At 39.0% G+C, this 19,525-nt stretch overlaps 1 protein-coding gene across 1 annotated transcript in view; it reads left to right on the forward strand.

Annotated features, from left to right (window-relative positions):
• The window catches only part of LOC104081020 (neuron navigator 2), a gene marked incomplete at its 5' end in the record, with an annotated part of 37,752 nt that extends 22,195 nt beyond the window's left edge, over positions 1–15,557 (forward strand). The window contains 11 exons of the mRNA XM_009583602.1: positions 119–278; positions 774–874; positions 2,666–2,761; positions 2,920–3,088; positions 5,100–5,335; positions 6,580–6,734; positions 7,228–7,299; positions 7,775–7,971; positions 8,437–8,555; positions 13,555–13,758; positions 14,854–15,557. Coding sequence (XP_009581897.1) covers positions 119–278; positions 774–874; positions 2,666–2,761; positions 2,920–3,088; positions 5,100–5,335; positions 6,580–6,734; positions 7,228–7,299; positions 7,775–7,971; positions 8,437–8,555; positions 13,555–13,758; positions 14,854–14,979 — 1,635 coding nt within the window. The remainder of the gene's footprint in view (positions 1–118; positions 279–773; positions 875–2,665; positions 2,762–2,919; positions 3,089–5,099; positions 5,336–6,579; positions 6,735–7,227; positions 7,300–7,774; positions 7,972–8,436; positions 8,556–13,554; positions 13,759–14,853) is intronic.
• Positions 15,558–19,525: the final 3,968 nt, after the last annotated feature.

Consider the following 19,525-nt stretch of genomic DNA (forward strand, 5'->3'; position numbering starts at 1 on the left):
AAATATTATGAAAATGTCATTTCTGCTAAACTAGTGTTTATTCTTAAGTTACTCATGTTGCTCTCTTTTAAGTGTACGTTTTCACTGTGCCTTCTAACTCCTGACTTGTCTTTTCAAGAGTGAGATTGAAAAATTAAAAGCAGAAAATGATCGGCTGAAATCTGAAAACCACGGCAGCTGTAGCAGGGCTCAGTCTCAGGTTTCCATTTCATCCTCTCCAAGACATTCAGTGGGTCTCTCTCAACACAGTTTGAACCTCACGGAGTCAACCAGTCTCGGTGAGTTTAATGAGAAGGGCGGTGGGCAGGTTTTATCCTGCACTTGGAAGATTTGGTTTGGTTAGCCATGGAAAAATGAAAGCATGAAAATTATTAACAGTTGAGGTGTGGAAATATGTCAGGAGCTGGCATAAAACCTTCTTTTAAAATGTCGTCATAGGTCTGCTACACCCTAGATCGGAGTTGTCCAATTATGACCTCAGCTGCGAAGAGTCATGTTTAAAGCCATTTAATGGTGTACATTTGCCAGGGGATATATCTTAGGAAGGAAAATACAGAGTAACTGACTAATAATTTTCAACTACCTTCACTTTTTAAGAGTGATACTGATATTTGGTAGGGAAGTCAGTAAACCTGGTTCTTACGTTTTACCTCTGGGCACATGAAGCCCAGATGTGTTGCGTTTGACTACAACAGACGTGTTGGCGTAAACCAGAATAGTCTTCGGTGTTATTAAGATACAGCTGTGAAGCTGTTGATGGTTTCTGTTCGCAGACATGCTGTTAGATGACAGTGGAGATAGCTCTGCCCGGAAAGAAGGAGGCAGGCACGTCAAAATAGTTGTCAACTTTCAGGATGAGATGAAATGGAAGGAGGTGAGTTGTGTTTCATCCCCAGCTTTGAAATATAAGTGACTTTGGAAAGAGGCAGAGAACTCAAATGCAATTTGTTTTGGAGGCTTTTATTTGCAAAAGATTTTTTAAAGTTTTCTCTGCAAAATAGTTCATTGGTGTATCACTAGTGAGAGCCAAGGCACTAAGCCCCCACTTCCTTGGAACTGCTGAGAGCCAACGTCACCAGTTCAGGTTGTCTCATGGACTCACCTGCAATAGCTTTTTATTGTACAGTTTCTTGTTGCTGCCACCAGCATTGGCCGTGAACATGTCGGTAACACAGGATTGCTAGACTAGACCATGTGTCAGCGGTATAGGTGATAATGTTACCATTTAAGCCTTTCAGTAGTATCTCTGAAAACCAGACCACTCTTTCAGCGTCAAGCAGGTTAGCAGACTAGTGTGCACCTTGGGATAGCATCTGTTTAAGACTGATATGTTAAAAGCTGCACAAAGCTCTTGGACCTTTCTGTTAAACTTCAATAAAATTTTAACTAATAATGGAAACGATCCAATGTGTAGATAGAAGGTGCACCGAAATGCTATAAGCATTCCGCAAGAACTTAATGGATCCAAAGTGGGAGATCTTATCCTTCTAGTTCAAATTGTCCTCTCTGGTACAGGTTTCCCATTCTGAATGACATCTTTCAGATTTTCTTCATTCTTAAGTAATTGAAAGAATCCTAAATACACAAATAAATTTCGGATATTGTAAAACTTCAACCCACCTCATGTGTGTAATGCATGCATGAACGTACTACACAATCTTTACCAAGCACTGACTTTGCTATCTCACATTATGAGTACCTGTAAAAGTGTATTTAAGAAATAATTTGATGTCTCTTGTAAGGGGGGGACAAAAATTTGAATAATCGGAAATAAAATTGACTCAGCATATCTTTCCATTAAATACCAATTTTGCATTAATAAATTACAACCCTGGATATGCAAATTAACAGTAAAACTATATTGCTAATTCTATTGGACTCCACTGTGCTCACAGTCAGTAAAGTTACCGCATGGAAATGATTCCTTACATTTTAGTTGAACTTGAAGTCTTATGATAGGAATTAGTTTTTCTTCAATGAATGTTTCACAATGAGCACAGCTATAGAAGAATAGAAAAATGAGGTGGGTTCTATTTTTTTATCTGCCTTAGAAATCAGAAACAAAATTATCAACTAAAGTGCTGTGATATACCAAACATAAAACACAAATTGTTATATATACATGTATATATAAAACTCTCTCTATATATAACTATATATACATATAACCATGTATAATTTCTATATATATATTTAGATTTCTATGTCCATGGCAGCATTTCTAGAAGTAAATAGGATAAACCTTGCAAGTGCAACATATTTCATTGTGAAGTCATGGAAAAATGAACATGCGTGAAGTTTTCTGCCTAGAATTTTCCTACGTGTCCTTCTGTCTTTTGCTAAGCTGTAATCCTTTCAGAGGTTTTTTTAATTGTTCATGGATTGATTAATAAATACCTTTTACTTAACATCAGTACAACTGGAGTATCCTTTAGATTTGTGACTCCAACACTGTAGAAAATGTTTAGCAGAAAAGAAGGATTTCATATAGCGTCCAGAATTCACCATATAGAGTGGTAAAGATGCACCATAATTTTAAAAAAAAAAAAAAAAAAAAAAAAAAAAAAGGAAAAAAAAAGCGCCAGCATTTTAATTATGTTAAACAGACTTGTCTGATACAGTTAGGATTTATTTATTAACTTAAATTCACATTTCTGTGCATTAGGATTCGAGACCTCGCACCTTCCTCATAGGCTGCATCGGAGTCAGTGGCAAGACCAAATGGGATGTTCTGGATGGGGTTGTAAGACGGTTGTTTAAGGTGAGTGAGTACAATTTGCTGTGTGCTTGAACCCTCCTATTAGATTTCGATGGTACCAACCAATATTTAACTTGCTGTGATTATTACTATTATGGCATAGAACAAAGTCACAGAGATTTCAGTGCTGCCTAACTTTTCGTGTCCCTTTTTCACCCTAGGAGTATATCATTCACGTGGATCCTGTGAGCCAGTTGGGACTGAATTCAGACAGTGTTCTGGGCTACAGCATTGGAGAAATCAAACGCACTAATAGTGCAGAGACACCTGAGCTGTTGCCCTGTGGCTATCTAGTTGGAGAAAACAACACTATTTCAGTTACCATCAAAGGTAGTTGCGCTTGACCTGTCTGTTGTAGTTCTCACTAATTACAGTTTTATCACAGCTTGCTGTGTCAAGAAACTCAGAGGAGTAGAAACTTTTTATTGTGTTTCTTTTTCCCATCCCTGCCTTTTAGGTACTGGGCCTTCTGTTTTCATTTGATAAAGACAGCACTTACAGTATGCTAAGTCTATAAATTCAGCAAATTTTCAATCTTTAACAGTAGGAATAGTTACACACACAGCCGTCTTCTCCACATACCTTGAACTGATGTCTGGAGTTGTCCTGGAGAAGACCTCGTACCGCAAGGGACGTAGTGGAGTTGTTTGAGCAGCAAAGTACCTTCCAAATGAAAAAAGCCTCAGAATTTCATCACCTCTTTGTAACAGCTATAGTTGGTATTTCCTTCATGCAGAATAAAAAAAATTCTTGATTTAACTTGCTTGATTGGTCTCGCTGAAGAGTCCCTCCTTAGGCAGCAGTAAGGAGGGATCCCAGAATTCACGGGACACCTTAAAATCTGGATTTTTTCAAAATGTATGGTTTTCAGAATTCTCATCAATTTCATTATATCATACTGATAAGAACTGAAAAGCATTCATGGTTCTCGCATGGTTTCTCATTTGGTTTCTCAGGGAACCATTTTTATATGAAAACTATACTATGAAACTAGATTTGAGGGAAAAAATCCTCAACCGCTGTATTTTGAAGGTTACATCAGTTCGCTCGAAGTTATACCAGTGAAATCTCGAGCGTAGATCTGCATACAGACGGTAGAGTATTTGAGAGCATTGCCAAACACTCTGCAGCTCAACTTTGAAATTTGACTGTGGCATTTGACTGAAAGTAGTTTGATTTTTGAATATTGGTGTAAAAAATCAATTACCTTGGGTAGCAAATTAGCGGGCGGGAAGACAAAATAAGCCATGAAATATCTCGATTTTCTGAGGCTTGGTGTGAACCCAGGGTATTCTGCTTACTTAGAACACATTGTCCAATTGTAAATCCCAGCTGAAATACTGCTTAAGGTCTAGCCATATCTGTAAAGCTGCAATATGATTTTATATTTAACTTGCATTGGCTTGACTTGTACTTTGAAGGTTCATATGTGGTAACAGTTTTCAATAAAACAGAAATCTATTTAATCAATTTATGGAAAATTACTTACATATACCTTTGAGCTATAAAGCTGCCTATATAAATATTTAATATTCCAAATAACAATTGAGGTGCAAACATTTCTGTGTGTGATCTGCCAGCTTCCCTTTCTGCTGTTTATTTTGAAGCACTGTGTATTTTCCCTGAGCCAATTCTGCCTAAAGTGACTGCTGACATTGCGTAAATGCTTATCAGTAGGAGTTTTATGTTAGAAGAGATAACTATCGGCATACAGAGAAGGAGTTTAATTACAAGCGTTTGGGAAAGTAGGGGGAGTTGATGATAGCTGGGGTTTTTTTTGTCTAGTGATTCAAAAGTAAACAGGTAAATTCTGGATGAATGCGTACCGTACATGGCGAAATACTGCAAAATGGATGGTTTGTGGCCTGGAATTATTTGTATGGCAACTTTCATAGGGCCTTAGACGCTGTAGGATGCAGCCGAGTGACTGGCAGAGCTGAAGGAGGATCCAGGCTAAGCCCATAGGTCACTTCTGCACTTGTTTTACCAGCTTTATATGTGCTCCTCTCGACCACGAGAGGTACCAGAGTGGGGAAGGGATTTCTCTCTGAAGTGAGAAACAGCTTAGTCAGGTCACATCTAAATCTGTTGTTTCTAAGTGTTATTTTGGGGCTTTTTCCTACTATTACTGGGCCCAGGTAGATTCACAAAATCACATTTTTCAGTTCTCCGGTTTGATTATCTAGTCATTTCAACTAATCTTGATTTGTTCAAACCACTAACGGGATTGCTTTGCAGCATTAGAACTACTTAGTAAAAAAAAAAAAAAAATTTAAAAAATGCAGGTAATTTGGAAAAAAATTGGGAACCCCTCTAAACGAGGAATCTTTTCCTGTTGCAGGTGTCTGCGAGAACAGTTTGGACGGTCTGGTGTTTGAATCACTGATCCCAAAGCCTATCCTGCAGCGTTATGTCTCTCTTCTGATGGAACATAGACGGATTATCTTATCTGGCCCCAGTGGCACTGGTAAAACATACCTGGCAAACCGCCTGTCTGAGTATATGGTCCTTAGAGAGGGCAGGGAGTTGGCCGATGGCATTATTGCAACCTTCAACGTGGACCATAAATCCAGTAAGGTGAGGAAACAGAAATCATCCTTGCACAATTAATGCTACCATATATCAAAAATGAGAGACTCCTCCTTTATTAATCCATCAAAAGCTGATTTTAAACTTACCTTTCTTTTTAAAGCGTTATGTTAATCCTGAAGGGAATAATATTTAAGATTTTCAGAACTGCAGATTCACCTGAATCTGGCCCTGAAATAGCAGGCTTCCAGGTGTATATTTAAACACCTAAAGGTGTCATGATTTTCAAGTGGTTAGGAGCCTGAGAATTGCTGAGGAAGTTAAACACCTGCATAAAATTCCCAGCAACTTAAGCAATCCCTATTGCATGTGGGCATTTTTCCAAAAAAACCCTCAAGTGCATCTCTAGGCTGTCAAGAGTTTCTGCAGCTGCAAGTATCAGCAGTTGTAATCTGCATATGCTGGCTTTGGAGTGACTGTTGTCCAGACACATTCCTGCGCCGGTAAGGCATGTCTCTGCTTTTTTATATGCTGCTGGTTTTGCTGAATATACCTCCAGTGAACGTCTAGATTAAAGAAAAAAAAAAAAAAGCTGTATATTTGATGCCCTTAGGCACATTTTCCTCTGGAGGAAAGGGGTGGTTGAAATTGTGGTTGTAGGCCACTGGTATAATTTGAGACGTGCTATGGAATAAATGCTTTAAAGCTGCTGAGATCATTTCAGCCACACCCAGTCACCCAGCAGCAGCCCCGCAAGCCCATCCTTCTTTCACAGCGTTACTGAAGGCATCAGAATTTGGCCTCTCCGAATCTTTATTCCAGATTAATTTTATCAGCTGTATTTCGATAGACACGCAGTTGCAAGAAGATACAACAAACCTAGCTGGGACGCAAAGTTTGTTTTGGTGTATGGAGAGTTGAACAAGTTCCTGAAAAGAAAATAAAATAAAATAAAACATTTCAGACCTCTGAGTGTCAGATTAGGACAGCATGAATGAAAAAACACAAACCAAACAAGAACATCTTACCCCTCTTTCGGCCCTTATCTCACACAGGATTTCTGATGTAGTCTTTGAATCTTCAGCGTAACCTACAAAAGAGAAAGAAACCCATATTCTTCTGTTTTCTCATGGAAAATGTATGCATTTGTAAGATGGCAGGTTCTTTTGCTTTAGATTTCATGACAAAGCCAGTAGCTTACTTATCTTAACTGGATTTTCAAGGAATATGATGAAGAATCTCTTCCCCTCCCCCCCCTTTCTTTTTCTTTTCTTGATATATATGCTTTGCAGGAACTCCGCCAATACCTGTCCAACCTCGCAGACCAGTGTAACAGTGAAAATAACGCTGTGGATATGCCTCTTGTAATCATTTTGGATAATTTGCATCATGTTAGCTCCCTAGGAGAGATCTTTAATGGACTTCTAAACTGCAAGTACCACAAATGGTAAAGAAATAATATCAGAACACATTCCAAATTTCAATACTGCAGTCAGGCCACCGCCATCGCAAAATGTGATCACAAAACCAAACTCTAGATTGCTTTGGTAAAGTGGACTGAGATGGCCAGGCCGTCCGTATTATGGACAGCGCTTCAGAGGCTTTTGTCTTCGTAAAACGATCAATTCCTCTGAAATCAGTAATAAAGTAGTAGTAGAGGGTTTGGGTAATCTGCATTCACTTCATGCAGTAGACCTTCAATACTAAAACCCCATTTTTCGTGAAAGTTCCTGCTTTGAGATTTCTGTTTTGCTTTCAGAATTTGATGTTCTCAGAAGTCAGATTCTCAGTAGAGAATTTGGTTATAAGTAACTACAAAAACCTTCTTTGACAAAAGAGGTTTGAATAACCTTTTTTAATGTTAAGATCTTACTAAAAAGTTGTTTTTCAAAATTCACAAGTATGATTTGCTTGATTTTTTTTTTTTTTTTTTTTAATAGTCCGTATATTATTGGCACAATGAACCAAGCCACCTCCTCAACACCTAATCTTCAGCTTCACCATAATTTCAGGTACTGTTTATTCATGTTTCTTATTTATGTTTGTGGGCTGGCAAAGGAGTAATGGCTACTGAGTCATCTGAAATTGTTCTTATCAGCTGAAATAGCAAACTGAGAGAAAAATACCATTCGCTACTAGTTGCTGCCCTAACATGTGCAGCTTTGTTATGATGCTGTTATTAAAGTAACTGCGGTTCATAAAACTTTTCTTTTTCAGGGGGTTGTTCAGATATTTGATCCTCTAACAAATTTTAAATAAGATAATAGGCAAAGCAGATACTGAATGAGAAATAAGCTGAAACAATGCACAATACAAATTGTTTCATCTAGTGAACTCATCATTCCAAAATAATTTTTGCTAAGAAACATATGTGACTGGGATATCCCATGATAATCATCTAGAAATAATAAAAGAAATTTAGCTCAGAATAGCTATGTTCAGTAGTATGAAAGAGAAATAATGGACATTTCTGCTCTTCTGCCATAGATGGGTGCTGTGTGCTAACCACACTGAGCCAGTCAAAGGCTTCCTTGGCCGTTTCTTGAGAAGAAAACTAATTGAAACAGAGATCAGCGGCAGGATGAGAAATGCAGAGCTGGTTAAAATTATTGATTGGATTCCCAAGGTCTGGCAACATCTGAACAAATTCTTGGAGGCCCACAGCTCCTCTGATGTTACTATTGGTAAGTGCTCTGCCCATATGCCCAGGCATATGTAAACGTATGTATTTTATTTCCTTGTATATCAGGTGCATCCTTGTACGTTTCTTTGTGCTATATCAGGTAAAAAAGGTTTCTTTAAAACCCTAGTTTTAGATGGCAGTGTACTCTGAGGCAAACTGTACAAGAAGTTTCTAAACTTTTTTTTTTTTTTTTTTTACTTTTTCTAAGAAAAAAGGACTTCTTTCTAAGTCCTGGGTACAAACTGTGTTACGAAATCTGGTTAATTCTTTTCACCTTGAAGGCTGTAGTTTTTCAAGTTGATTCAGAGGATTTTTGAGCTCTCCGGAAGAGCAATTCACCAGGTCGCTACTTAGGTTCTCTCATCCTTGGCTTCTTTCTCCAGAGAATTGGAAGTTGTTGTTTGATCCTATTTTGAGGCGTATCACAATCATGATTTGAGTGTAATACCTGAATTTCCCTTTCCAGGTCCACGGCTCTTCCTCTCCTGTCCGATAGATGTAGATGGTTCTAGAGTTTGGTTTACTGACTTGTGGAACTACTCCATCATCCCGTATCTTCTGGAGGCAGTTAGAGAAGGGCTACAGGTGAGCAGGCAAAAGTGAAAAGTCATAGGTCTTGAATGGCATCGGGCAAAACTGAATAATGGCAACATTTTCTGTAAATACAACTTTGCACACTGAATACCTCGTATCTGTGAAAAGGTAGCCTAAATTGTCATTAATTTCAGGCAGAATTATTCTCTTCAAACGATTTTGAAATACGGAGTGGGAGCACTGAAAGTCCAGATTAGATTTTTTTTAAAGGTGTTTAGATGCCAAACTTCTGGTATTTTCAGTGGGGGGAGTTAGACACCCAAGTATCTTTCAATAATCTCTTCCAGAAGCACACCTTAAAAATTCTACTGTGCATCTGAAAAACGTGTTTGCAGTCGTTAACTTAGTTATGCAGGATTTTCCTTTGTAAATCAAATCTTTCAACAGAGGAGGAACGAAGCTGTGTATGGAGAGAAACATATTAATGAGTGACAGGATCGGTATCAGTGACATTTTGATTACTTCTCAGTCTACAGGATAGATTTTTTACTAGATTCCTTCATAATTCTTTCAGAGGCCATAGTGAAATAATCATTGATTGCCTGTACTTAGTAACTGATTCATACTCTAGCAATTTGGATAGTTTGAAGCATTACCACACAGTTCTTAGCGTCTCTATGACAATAAAGCATGTTGGAATCAGGAGGAGGGTTCAACAGAGGATTGCTATTGACTTGCCATGCAACTATGGAAAAAATGACCTTTTTTTATTCTTCAGTCCTCTGTTCACGGGATAAGCGTGGCGGCACAATATTTAAAAGACAGGTTTGGAGACAGTATAGTCAAATACCAGTAAATTCTGGGCATTGCATACATGAAAGCTAAACATGAGATCACACATACAGAAGTAAAAAGGTGGATCACAGTGACAGTCTGGAAGATTGAAAAAGGTAGATGGAGACTAGGAAATTACGGCAATGCATTGGGAGCTTGTGTTTCGGTAAGAGGACAAATGCCATTTTGAGGGCATAAGCTAGAATTACATCTGATAGAGGCAGGAAGAGAATAGTACTTCTGTATGTAAAAAGACTTACTAGAAAGATAAAGTGGAAAGGGTTCAGAAAAGAGCAGTGTAACCTAATGATACATTAAGATACAGGAAGCATTATTCAGTGAGAGAGATGAGAAGCTCAAACTATTCAGTATATTCAAGAGGAAGCTTAAATATTACTTGGTCTATGGGAGTCTTCTGTTTTAGTCTTACAGGGAAAAAAGGTCTAGTGGTTGGCTGGGAAATTTGGACTAGAAAAATTCAAACTATAAGCAAGACATGGCTTGTTGTTTGTAAGAATAATCAACAGTTGTGAAATTTTACTTACACAAGTAATAGGTTCTCCATCACATATGTCTCTGTGTCTGAAATCTTTCTGAAACGTGAAATAACTCCAAGTACGAGCTCCGTGGAGAACCAGTTGTGTTGCAGAATGGTTCCTTCATGTTTATGAAAAATATTTCTCTCCGTTCTGCTACTGCTTAGGGCTCACCATTGCAGTGTTTGTCAGGATGCCTTGCCATTAAGATATGTAAAAAAAGTGTGAAAGATTTCTTTTGGAAAATCCCAATCTTTCGGGATTTTGTTTTGATATGCTTGCTTGTTATGTTTCTTTTCTATGCAGTACCCTTTCTATATTAGAGGTTCAGTTCTCGTCTGCAGGGGAGTGCTCTGCAGAGAATGGAGAAATCGTGAAGATGCACCAGTCTGAATACTTGAAGAAGTACTTAAAAAAAAAAAAAAAAAAAAAAGGGGGATTTTACATTGTCCAGTTCACAACCACCTTGGGTTTCATTTGCTATCTATACAGCAGAGATTTATAGATATTAACAAAGAGAGAGATGAGACAACCCTGTCATAGAAAACAGCTTTTACTAATGGCTCCATACAATTCTATGAAATACATGAATTCTTCAACAAGTTTGTTCAGAATTTGTGCAAACTGTGTTTGCCATTTGAAATTTGTCAGTGCCTGGAGACCTCACTTTCTTTGAGACGATTGTGTTAAGCTCTTAGATGTGAGGAATACGATAGGTCCTAAAGTACAACACACACAGAGGAACTTTGCTAGAAATAGAACAGGAGAACCATTTTACATAAAACTTCCTGTAAAGGAAGGTAATGGAAGCCAATAATCTTTTTGACTTAAAACAAGTGAAAGGAGAGCGTGTGACTTTGTTTCCTCCCGGAAAGGAGAAAACTGATACAGTGATGCTTGGGCTCCTTGTACTGTGGTTTGAAGCTCTTCTATCGGCTGATCAGTAGGTGTGGAAAGCATTGAAAAATTAGTAACAGAAATGAAGAGAAAGAATAACAATTAATAAAACCATCTTTTTGCTTGCTTGTTTTGCCTGATATCTGCATCTTTCCTTAGGTTATTTGAATGGCTTGCGTTCCAAGCGTAAGGATTTCAGTTTCTCACTTTGTGCTGTAGATTCTGTATCCACTTCAGTCCCATTTCCCCAAATTCCGCTAATTCATTTCCATTTAAATAATTTCTCAATTTACTCTAGAATTTCTCTTTTGTTGAGTCTGTGGATAAGAATAAGAGTTCAGTACTTGAAGAGTAGCCAGCTGTGCTAATTAACATGCTAATCTAAATGTGTGTTTTATTTTGGGGTATTTTCTGTCCCCCACACCTACGAAGGCTCCTCTGAGAACACATCATCCCTCATGAAATAACCTGCCAGAAAGGAAGGGTGGACTGCTGATTTCACTCTCATCTCTGTGGATCTAAACTGAACTATTTTTATATGTCTGTTTCTCATTTAGAAAACTATTTTGGGTCAAAGACAAGTGAGCCAAATGGATCCTTACAATAATTGCTCCCATTGGAGCTGAGTTTTTTTGTTCTTCAAAACAGGGATGTGAAAATTAGAGGGTTGTATAAAACCCCAGTTCTTCCTGCTTGGTGTGTCGATACAGAATGCAGCACCAGCAAAAAGAAGACCCAAAATCCCCACGGCTTCCTGCCACTGTCACTCGTACTCCAGTTGTTCCTCTGTGGTGTTTTGTGAAGCAACCTGTTAGATTCTTGCCCCCTTAATTGCTCTTTAGAAAACGTGCGCGTGAAAGGGATGGACAGAACTGGTTGCTGTGGAAGGGAATAGTGAGTTAGTCATTCAGGCTCTCATCTGCTGAAGATGTGTGATGATTTCATATATTGAAATGGGAAATTTATTTATTAGCTAACTTCGAGAAATGAGCTAGGATCCACACGGCCCTTCTAGGTAAGGACACGTGAAAAATATAAAATCCTCTCCACTTAGCAACTGACATGTATTGCCGTAAATTCGAGAACAAGATTAAAATAGGAGATCTGGGTTACCACAGCTTGAAGGCATTGTGCTGGGAAAATAACATAGTACAGCTCAAGGATGAAGAGTATTTGGGTTGTGGAAGAGGCTGTGTTTGAGATTGCCTAGCACCATCTGCTGGGCACCTCTGCTCCGGGCTGGGACTCGCTCAGTTCTGCTTCAGAATAGAGCAGATGTTGGTATTTAGAGCAGTTTAGTACTTTGTGATTCATGCATGGCGTTTGGCTGCCATCCATGACAAAGCTTGCATTCACATCTATCATCTACTTTTCACTTAAATTTTAAGTTTCTTGTAACCGTTACAGGGAGGCTCTAGTCAAATCAAGGACTTACTCGGCGTGTGTAAATGAACACAGCCAAATTTTCAAAGAAAGGGATAGGCTGTGAACTACATGACATCATTTAGACTGGAAGCCGTTGTTATTCCGTAATATTGCCTAGGAATCTCTGTCAGAGTGCCATTCTGCCAGCACTTGCCCCATGGCTACCTGCAGAAACACTCTGCTGCCATGCAGGAAGATCAGATTTGGGTTCGTTAACTGTGCATCTAGATGAAGTCAGTCTTTTGCATTCTGGTTGGATGCAGCATTTTGGGGATCTGGTTGCACTGGAAGCAGTTGTTCGCTTCTGCGGTGCAAGAATGTTCCAGGGACTTCTGGCAAAGTGGAGAACGGCATTTAAAAGCTCAAAGGTTTGCTGTAACTGTTGCTGTGTGGCAATGAGGAGGTTAACAAAATGGGTGTGTGTAAAAAATAAAACTACAAAAAACCCAAGAAGAAATAGCAGTGAGGAAAGTGAGATAGTCTCAGATCCATCCCAGCGCTGGTGAATTTCTTTGTTAGACCACTGCTCTTCCCCCTGTGCGTTGTGCAGGAAAGGGAGAGTTCTCTGAATTCAAGTGACAAAATGCCAGTGAGAAACTCCAGTTGCTGAAGGATGTTTAGGCTGAAATTTATTAAGCAGAAGTAAACATTTTAACGTCACTTGAAGTTGTATTTGTGCTTTCGAAAGTCATGTGGCATTAAAAGGAATTAGTTATCTAATTAAGGCAAATTTAACCGAATATAACAGGAATGCATTGGGATTCAGTAACACAGTCTGTTCAAAACAGAAGAAGTTTTTGAGCTAGAGCTTGCTCACTTGAAATAGGAACATGAACAGAGGCAAATCCTGCTGGCGCTTTTTCTTGGTTGAGTGGAAGGAAATTCCCCTGACTTGAAAACCTTTTGCTGTGACATCCATCATTATTGCCTGGTGACAGGTCTCACGTTTCCTCCTATGCATTCCACTGACGGCGGTTTCACGCCGACAGCAAAAGATAAGGCAGCTGCTGGTGCGATCCTGATGTCAACACTGATGGCCTTTTTTGTGTATTGACTTTATTTAGATTTACTTTATTAAGTGAGGTTATTTTCAGGTCTGCCTTTCTTCAACTGGTGCCAACAGAAGGGCACTGCAGTCTCAAAGGAGGCGGTCAGCCTCTTCCAAATCAGTTGCCGTTAAAAACAGCTACAACTTTTGTATGTCATTAGGGTGAGGGAAATCTCATTTGTTTTTGTGCAGCCCTGCTTGCAAGTGTTTCTGCAATCCAAGGCTCACGGCACATTCATTTTGGTTAGGTAGGCACTGAATGAAATAGTAAACCAGTAGCAATGTTTTACACGTTTTTATGCTTTTCCAGTTGTATGGGAGGAGAGCGCCCTGGGAGGATCCTGCCAAATGGGTGATGGACACCTACCCCTGGGCGGCCACCCCGCAGCACCATGAGTGGCCTCCTCTGCTACAGCTGCGGCCTGAAGACGTGGGCTTTGACGGCTACTCCATGTCACGGGAAGGCTCGACCAGCAAACAAGTTCCAGTGAGTGATGCTGAAGGAGATCCTTTGGTAAGCTCTCATTTTTGAAACGGCAGAACTGCTTCGTTTCCCTTGTTTCTGGGGATTAGAAAAAGGAATAAAGAAGTAAAGGACAAGTGAGGAGTGATTTAAAAGTTTTAGAATGAGAAGGCAATGTTTCTGGGGAAGTCATCAGGTCAGCTCGGGGAATGCATTCGCACAGAAAACCCGTACAGTTTTGCAAGAAACAGCAGCAGAAGCTTTTCAGATTCATTTGTTGAGGATATTTTGAGGATTCATTTTTTGAGGAGTGACTGAGGGTGTGTGTAATAAACTTAATTTCTACACTGTGGAATTAAATATGTGATCTTGTTACACAGACTTGAATAACACAGTGGAACCATTTCATTTAGCCTGTTTTGCCACAATCACAAAATAGGCTTGTCGCTTTACTTCACATGGCTTTTAGAGCTGTATTCTTGACATCAAATGAAAATTGTGATTTTTCAAAGAATATATGAACTAATAGTCTCCATGACTGGTGTCTAATTTATGAATCAGAAATACCACACAAGCATATAGGAAATGTTAGCATGTATTTGTGTAGAATATATAAATTGAGCTTGAAGGTAACGCTAAATTCACATTTTCTTCCAACGGGAAACAGTTTTTGAAGCTGCTGTGCAGACTGAGTGACCTGAAGCTGTTCTGTTGAGGTGTACGTTTTTCTGGACAGTTGAGAGTATGGAATGTGTGGTACTAGCTCCTATATACATAAACAAATATCAAGCTAGATATTAGGACATTTGGATTTGCCTCTTTTGACTGATCTGTTGGTATTTCCGTAGGTCAGAGGAAGAGAGGGGCAGGATGCTTGCAGAATCCCATTGAGTACAGCTGTGGACTAATCCCTTCAATCCTCTCATTTTCAGCTTTACTGGAAAAGCATACTTTTTATGACTAACTTGCATGCTGCTGCAATATGATTTACAGTTAATATCTCCCTTCAGAGACTCAGTATTAATTACCCCGCTTGTTTCTTCCTTTACGTTGTTACCCACTGGCAAGCCACTGTAGCTTTCATATGCAGTTGATACTCTTTCTACCTTAGAATACAAATAATCGTGAACTTCTGTGCCTTTGCAGATGAACATGCTAATGAGATTGCAGGAAGCAGCCAACTACTCAAGTCCGCAGAGTTACGACAGTGACTCGAACAGCAACAGCCATCATGATGACATCCTCGACTCGTCTCTGGAGTCGACGTTGTGATCTTCCTCGGATAGAAATAGGTTGTTCCCGTTATCGCTCTCCCATTTGCCAAGAACCCTGATCACAGACTCATGAAAAGAACACGTTCCTGGGCTGGGCTGGGATCTCAGTATTAGAGCTGCAAGAACAAGAAGACACTTGGAGTCAGTCTTGAACCTGGGTGCAGGCAACCCAAGCGACCTTTGTATTGTTTGTCTTTTGAGGATGATGAGAACTGCACTAGTCCTTTGTTTTCTTCTGTTTAGTTGCTGTAAGCTCTCATGCCTAAGATACTGAAGATGTTAAAAATAATCATCATTACTAAAAGTTGAAGGGGCGGGGAGGGGAACTTCACAGCTATGAAGCAAACAGCTTTGTGCCATGTACTGTCCAGAAGGAGAGGGGAGAGGAAATTGTTGCCTATGCTGCTTCTGACCAAACACATTTAGGTGAGGGCTGGACTTTTACCAATCAGCTTTGCGGATTAAACTCAGCTTCATATAGTTCTGGTGCTATAACAATATCGCTTGCCTTGGTAATAATACTCAATAAAGGCAAAGCTGTAAACCAGGGAAGTTTGAATAAATATTAAAAAAAGAAAAAAGGGAAAAAAAAAAAAAAGAAAAAAAAAAAAGAAAAGAAAAAGCGCTGCTCTCCTTGCCAGTCTGAGACCTTGGCTTTCTTTCATTGTGTGTTTATAAAGATATATATATAAATAGGAATATATGAAAATATATATACAGTCTGAACAAATCAGGTTTTTTCAAACACTGTGTAACAATCAATCCTACTACAAGTGAAAGATCAGGTAGCCCTTTGCTAGTCAGGGCCTGATTCTCTTCCCACTCACATCCCCGTCACCGTGGTTGACTTCAGTGGCGTTGCAGCCGATTGATTTACACTGAGGAGAGCGAGTTTCCCTCCTCGGCAGAAGTCAGCGAAAGGGCCGTGCCCCGTGAAGTCCTGCAGCTCCCAAGACCTTCGGCAGTGCACAGGCGCTGCGAGCCCTGTACTCGGAGGTGAGCTACACCCCTGAAAAGGGATTTAATCGGACTTGCCGTTTTTAATTCTTGCCATGAAATGTTACAGCTGTTTTCTAAAAAACTTCGGGTTTTGTTCAGAGGTTTCGTTCCAATCAGCACAACCATAAATGGGTTAGTTAAAACTCAGCTCTGTGACAGTTCCAGTGCTACTCTGGTGACAACATTTACTTCCACAACTTTTCTTTTTAACTGCAAAAAAAAAAAAAAAGTATTTTTGCAGTATTCAGGTCTAGGAAAAAAGGAGGGAAGGTACTGCGTCTTTTAAGTTCAGCTGGGCCATGCTTTTGAGTTTTGGCAGAGCTGTGAACCTGGTTTTGTTTCTCCTCCTCTCTGAACGCACACCTACACTATCAGTGTTAAGGCTTGTACTTCTGTTGGGGAACAAGAACACCTCGCAAAGAATTGCACTTTCCTTTTTACGGAAGCAAACGCTTACACCACCATCACCACAACGTCAGCTGTACCTCAGCAAAAACGTCGCTCCTCAATATTGATTTGTACGAGCCTTTCCAGCTATCTTTTGGTGCTGACTTTTAAAGCGATGCCTTATTTTGTACTAATTGTGTTTGATTAAATTAGTGCTGTATATTATGGGATTTTATTTAAAGAAACAGGGCTAAAGTCATCTCTTGGAATATCATAAGTTGCTGTGAATATTGTTTGTATGAGATACTAGAATTTGTTTAAATGTGACAAAAAAGGAGGGAAATGAGATAACTTTTCAGGTTCATATCAATCGCAGCTAATAAACCACTGAAGAGCTGTTTTATCCATGCAGGAGCGGGAAAAAAAAGGAAGCTTTTCAACTATAATAAATGCTGTCATTAATAAATTACAGGAATATGCTGGTTTTTCAGTGTACAGAAAAAACTTACTACAAACACTTTTTTAAGAGCTTGTGGGTTTAAAGTAATATAACAGACAAGTTCATGCTTCAGTGACTGAGCTTGAGAGGATCGTTTATTATACCTCATGACTTTCTGTAACATAACTGTACTTTGTCTTACTGAGCTGGTCTTGAATCTGCTCCTGTTACAACTTTCAAGTGCTGATGACTTTTTTTTTTTTTTAAAAGAAAAATATTGTAAAAGAAAAATTTTAATATTTTAATGATGGGGGGGAAGAGCTTGGTGGTGTTACTGTTTTAACATTATGAACTGTATTTCATTATTTCACTGAATGAAATAGCAAGGGTTACTCAGCCAATCCAGTTACTGTTCCTAATCCAGTTCTTGGTACTGTAAAAATGGGATAAATCTGTATGGCATCAAATACATAGCATGCTGATTATGAGTTTGAGAGAGGTTAATTTTTCCAGGAGTCTTGACAATTCTGCTTCCCAGCACTGACTTTACCTGCTACTACTGTGAATTTTGGTACCTAATCCCCCAACTGAATCCGTGCAAATAGAGCATGTGCCTGTAAAAAAATCCAGTTGCAGGGCTAGGGCTTTAAACAGACTTAATATCCTAGAAAGTTTCTCAGTTAACCTTTAACTGAGTGCTATATGATTATAGACATGATTAAAATGGTGTTTTATTTGTGGAGAATGGGGTATTTTTCTCATTTTTAATCCTGTGCTTAAGCTCAGGAAATTTCTGTTATCTATTATTTTTTATTGACGCTAGCTTGGATTACAGTGAGAGGCAATTTTGAGTAGGCTAGTCATTCTAAGCATCACAATATTCAGTGTCTTTTCTGAAACTTCGGGAAGCAGGGTTACCTGTTGTGCACACGTCTTAGTTTTTATGAAGACTTTTCATAGATTAAGTCTTTCTTCAAGTGACTTTGTTCTCATTTAAAGCTTTTTCAAAATGCTTTTTTTTTTTTTTTTTTGCCTTTTTTTCCTTACAAACTTGGCTTGTTTAAAAAAATAAAAAATCAACAAGAAAGAAATGCAAGATTCTATGCAACATTCATGTTGAGTTATAAATTGAAAGTATAAACAATTTTCTTTCCTTCAGAACTGCCAAGAATGATACAGGCCATAAATGAGATGTGGTTTATTTGGGGAAGGGGAGGGAGGGTGTTGGTTAGCCTTTTTGTACATTTTGGAAGAAGCAAACTGATATTTCATTGTTGATGCTTAACTTCGATATTACGTGTATGAAATCTTGTCTAAATGTGGCAATTTTCTTTCAAGAAAAAAAAAAACACAAAAACAAAGCAAAAAAAATCTTTCTTTGTTGATATTAAATGGAAGGTTGCTGTTTTGATCTAGTCGTTTCCAGTGGAACAGTTTATGAAATATGTTCTATAAGATGTACATTTTTTCATTGTAACATAGAAATGTAAATATTTGATTAAAAGTGCTGCATTTTGATGAATTTTTTCTAGCCATTTTTAAAGAGAAAAACTAGGAATTGAGTATTTTGTGTACGTTTATGATGTTTTCCATTTGCTCCTCTCCCTATTTAATTTTCAGTTCTCATTTAGGATTGGAATTTGTGAATGGTCTGTTTGAGATCATGCCTCCCCTTTCTCACCCTCCCCGTTTCTCCCCCTTCCCCGTCCCATGTGTCATGGAGAATAAAGCTGATGATTGTACCAGTCTTAAATTATTCATGATTCAATAAAATTGATGCTTATTTATTCAGATTTGTGGCTTCCCAGAACTTTTTCTCCCTTCTTAATCAACATTTTCTATTTTTTTATTTGAAGATTGTGGGGTTCAGTTCTTGTTTTTATTGGCTTCTTATAAGTACTTGTGAAAAGATGCCAACAGCCCTTACCGACATCCAGGAGGAAATTTAGCAGAGGGACGACACCAATACGATTCTTTCCCATAGCTAATGTTTGCACGCAGCATCCGTCAAGATCTGCTCAAGGCAAGACTGGTCTATCCATTTGGAGCGTCTTGCAAAATGAACTTCATAGAATCATAGAGTGGTTTGGGCTGGAAGGGACCCTTAAAGGTAATCCAGTCCAACCCCCCTGCCATGGGCAGGGACATCTTCAACTAATCAGGTTGCTCAGAGCCGTGTCCAGCCTGACCTTGAATGTTTCCAGGGATGGGGAACTTCTAGGAGTACTTAACTTGGTGACCCTGGGCAGATCAGACTGCTCACTTACAATAAAACCATGGCATTTTTTTCATTTGCAGAAAAAACACGACAATTTTTGTGGTGACTTTGCAAAGGCAGAGTATCGTTGGCACCACTTTCATCTCCAAGGCGAGCTCTAGACTGTGTGTGTGCCCCAGCATAAGTATGAGCCCATCTGCAGGTCTCCACTTGCTCTGGTAGGTCTTTCAAACTTTTTTCATTCTCATCTCCAGGAGTTGATTTAAAGGAAGGAAACTTCAGAGCATTAAGGAACTCAGTTCCACACATTATTAGTTTCCTCTTCACTGATTTGATAGAGACACTGTGATAATATAGTAATAAATTTATGTTGGTCAGTAAGAACACGTAGGGATCTATTCTCCTTTCTGGTTTTCCTTAGGATGGGGATTTAGCGTTTCACAAGCCTCAGCCTGCACTGGTTGCTTCTGGAAACTATGGCCTTGCATCTCGGGCTCTATT

Source organism: Fulmarus glacialis, unplaced genomic scaffold (assembly GCF_000690835.1).
Source record: "Fulmarus glacialis isolate BGI_N327 unplaced genomic scaffold, ASM69083v1 scaffold5568, whole genome shotgun sequence".
NCBI lineage: Eukaryota > Metazoa > Chordata > Aves > Procellariiformes > Procellariidae > Fulmarus > Fulmarus glacialis.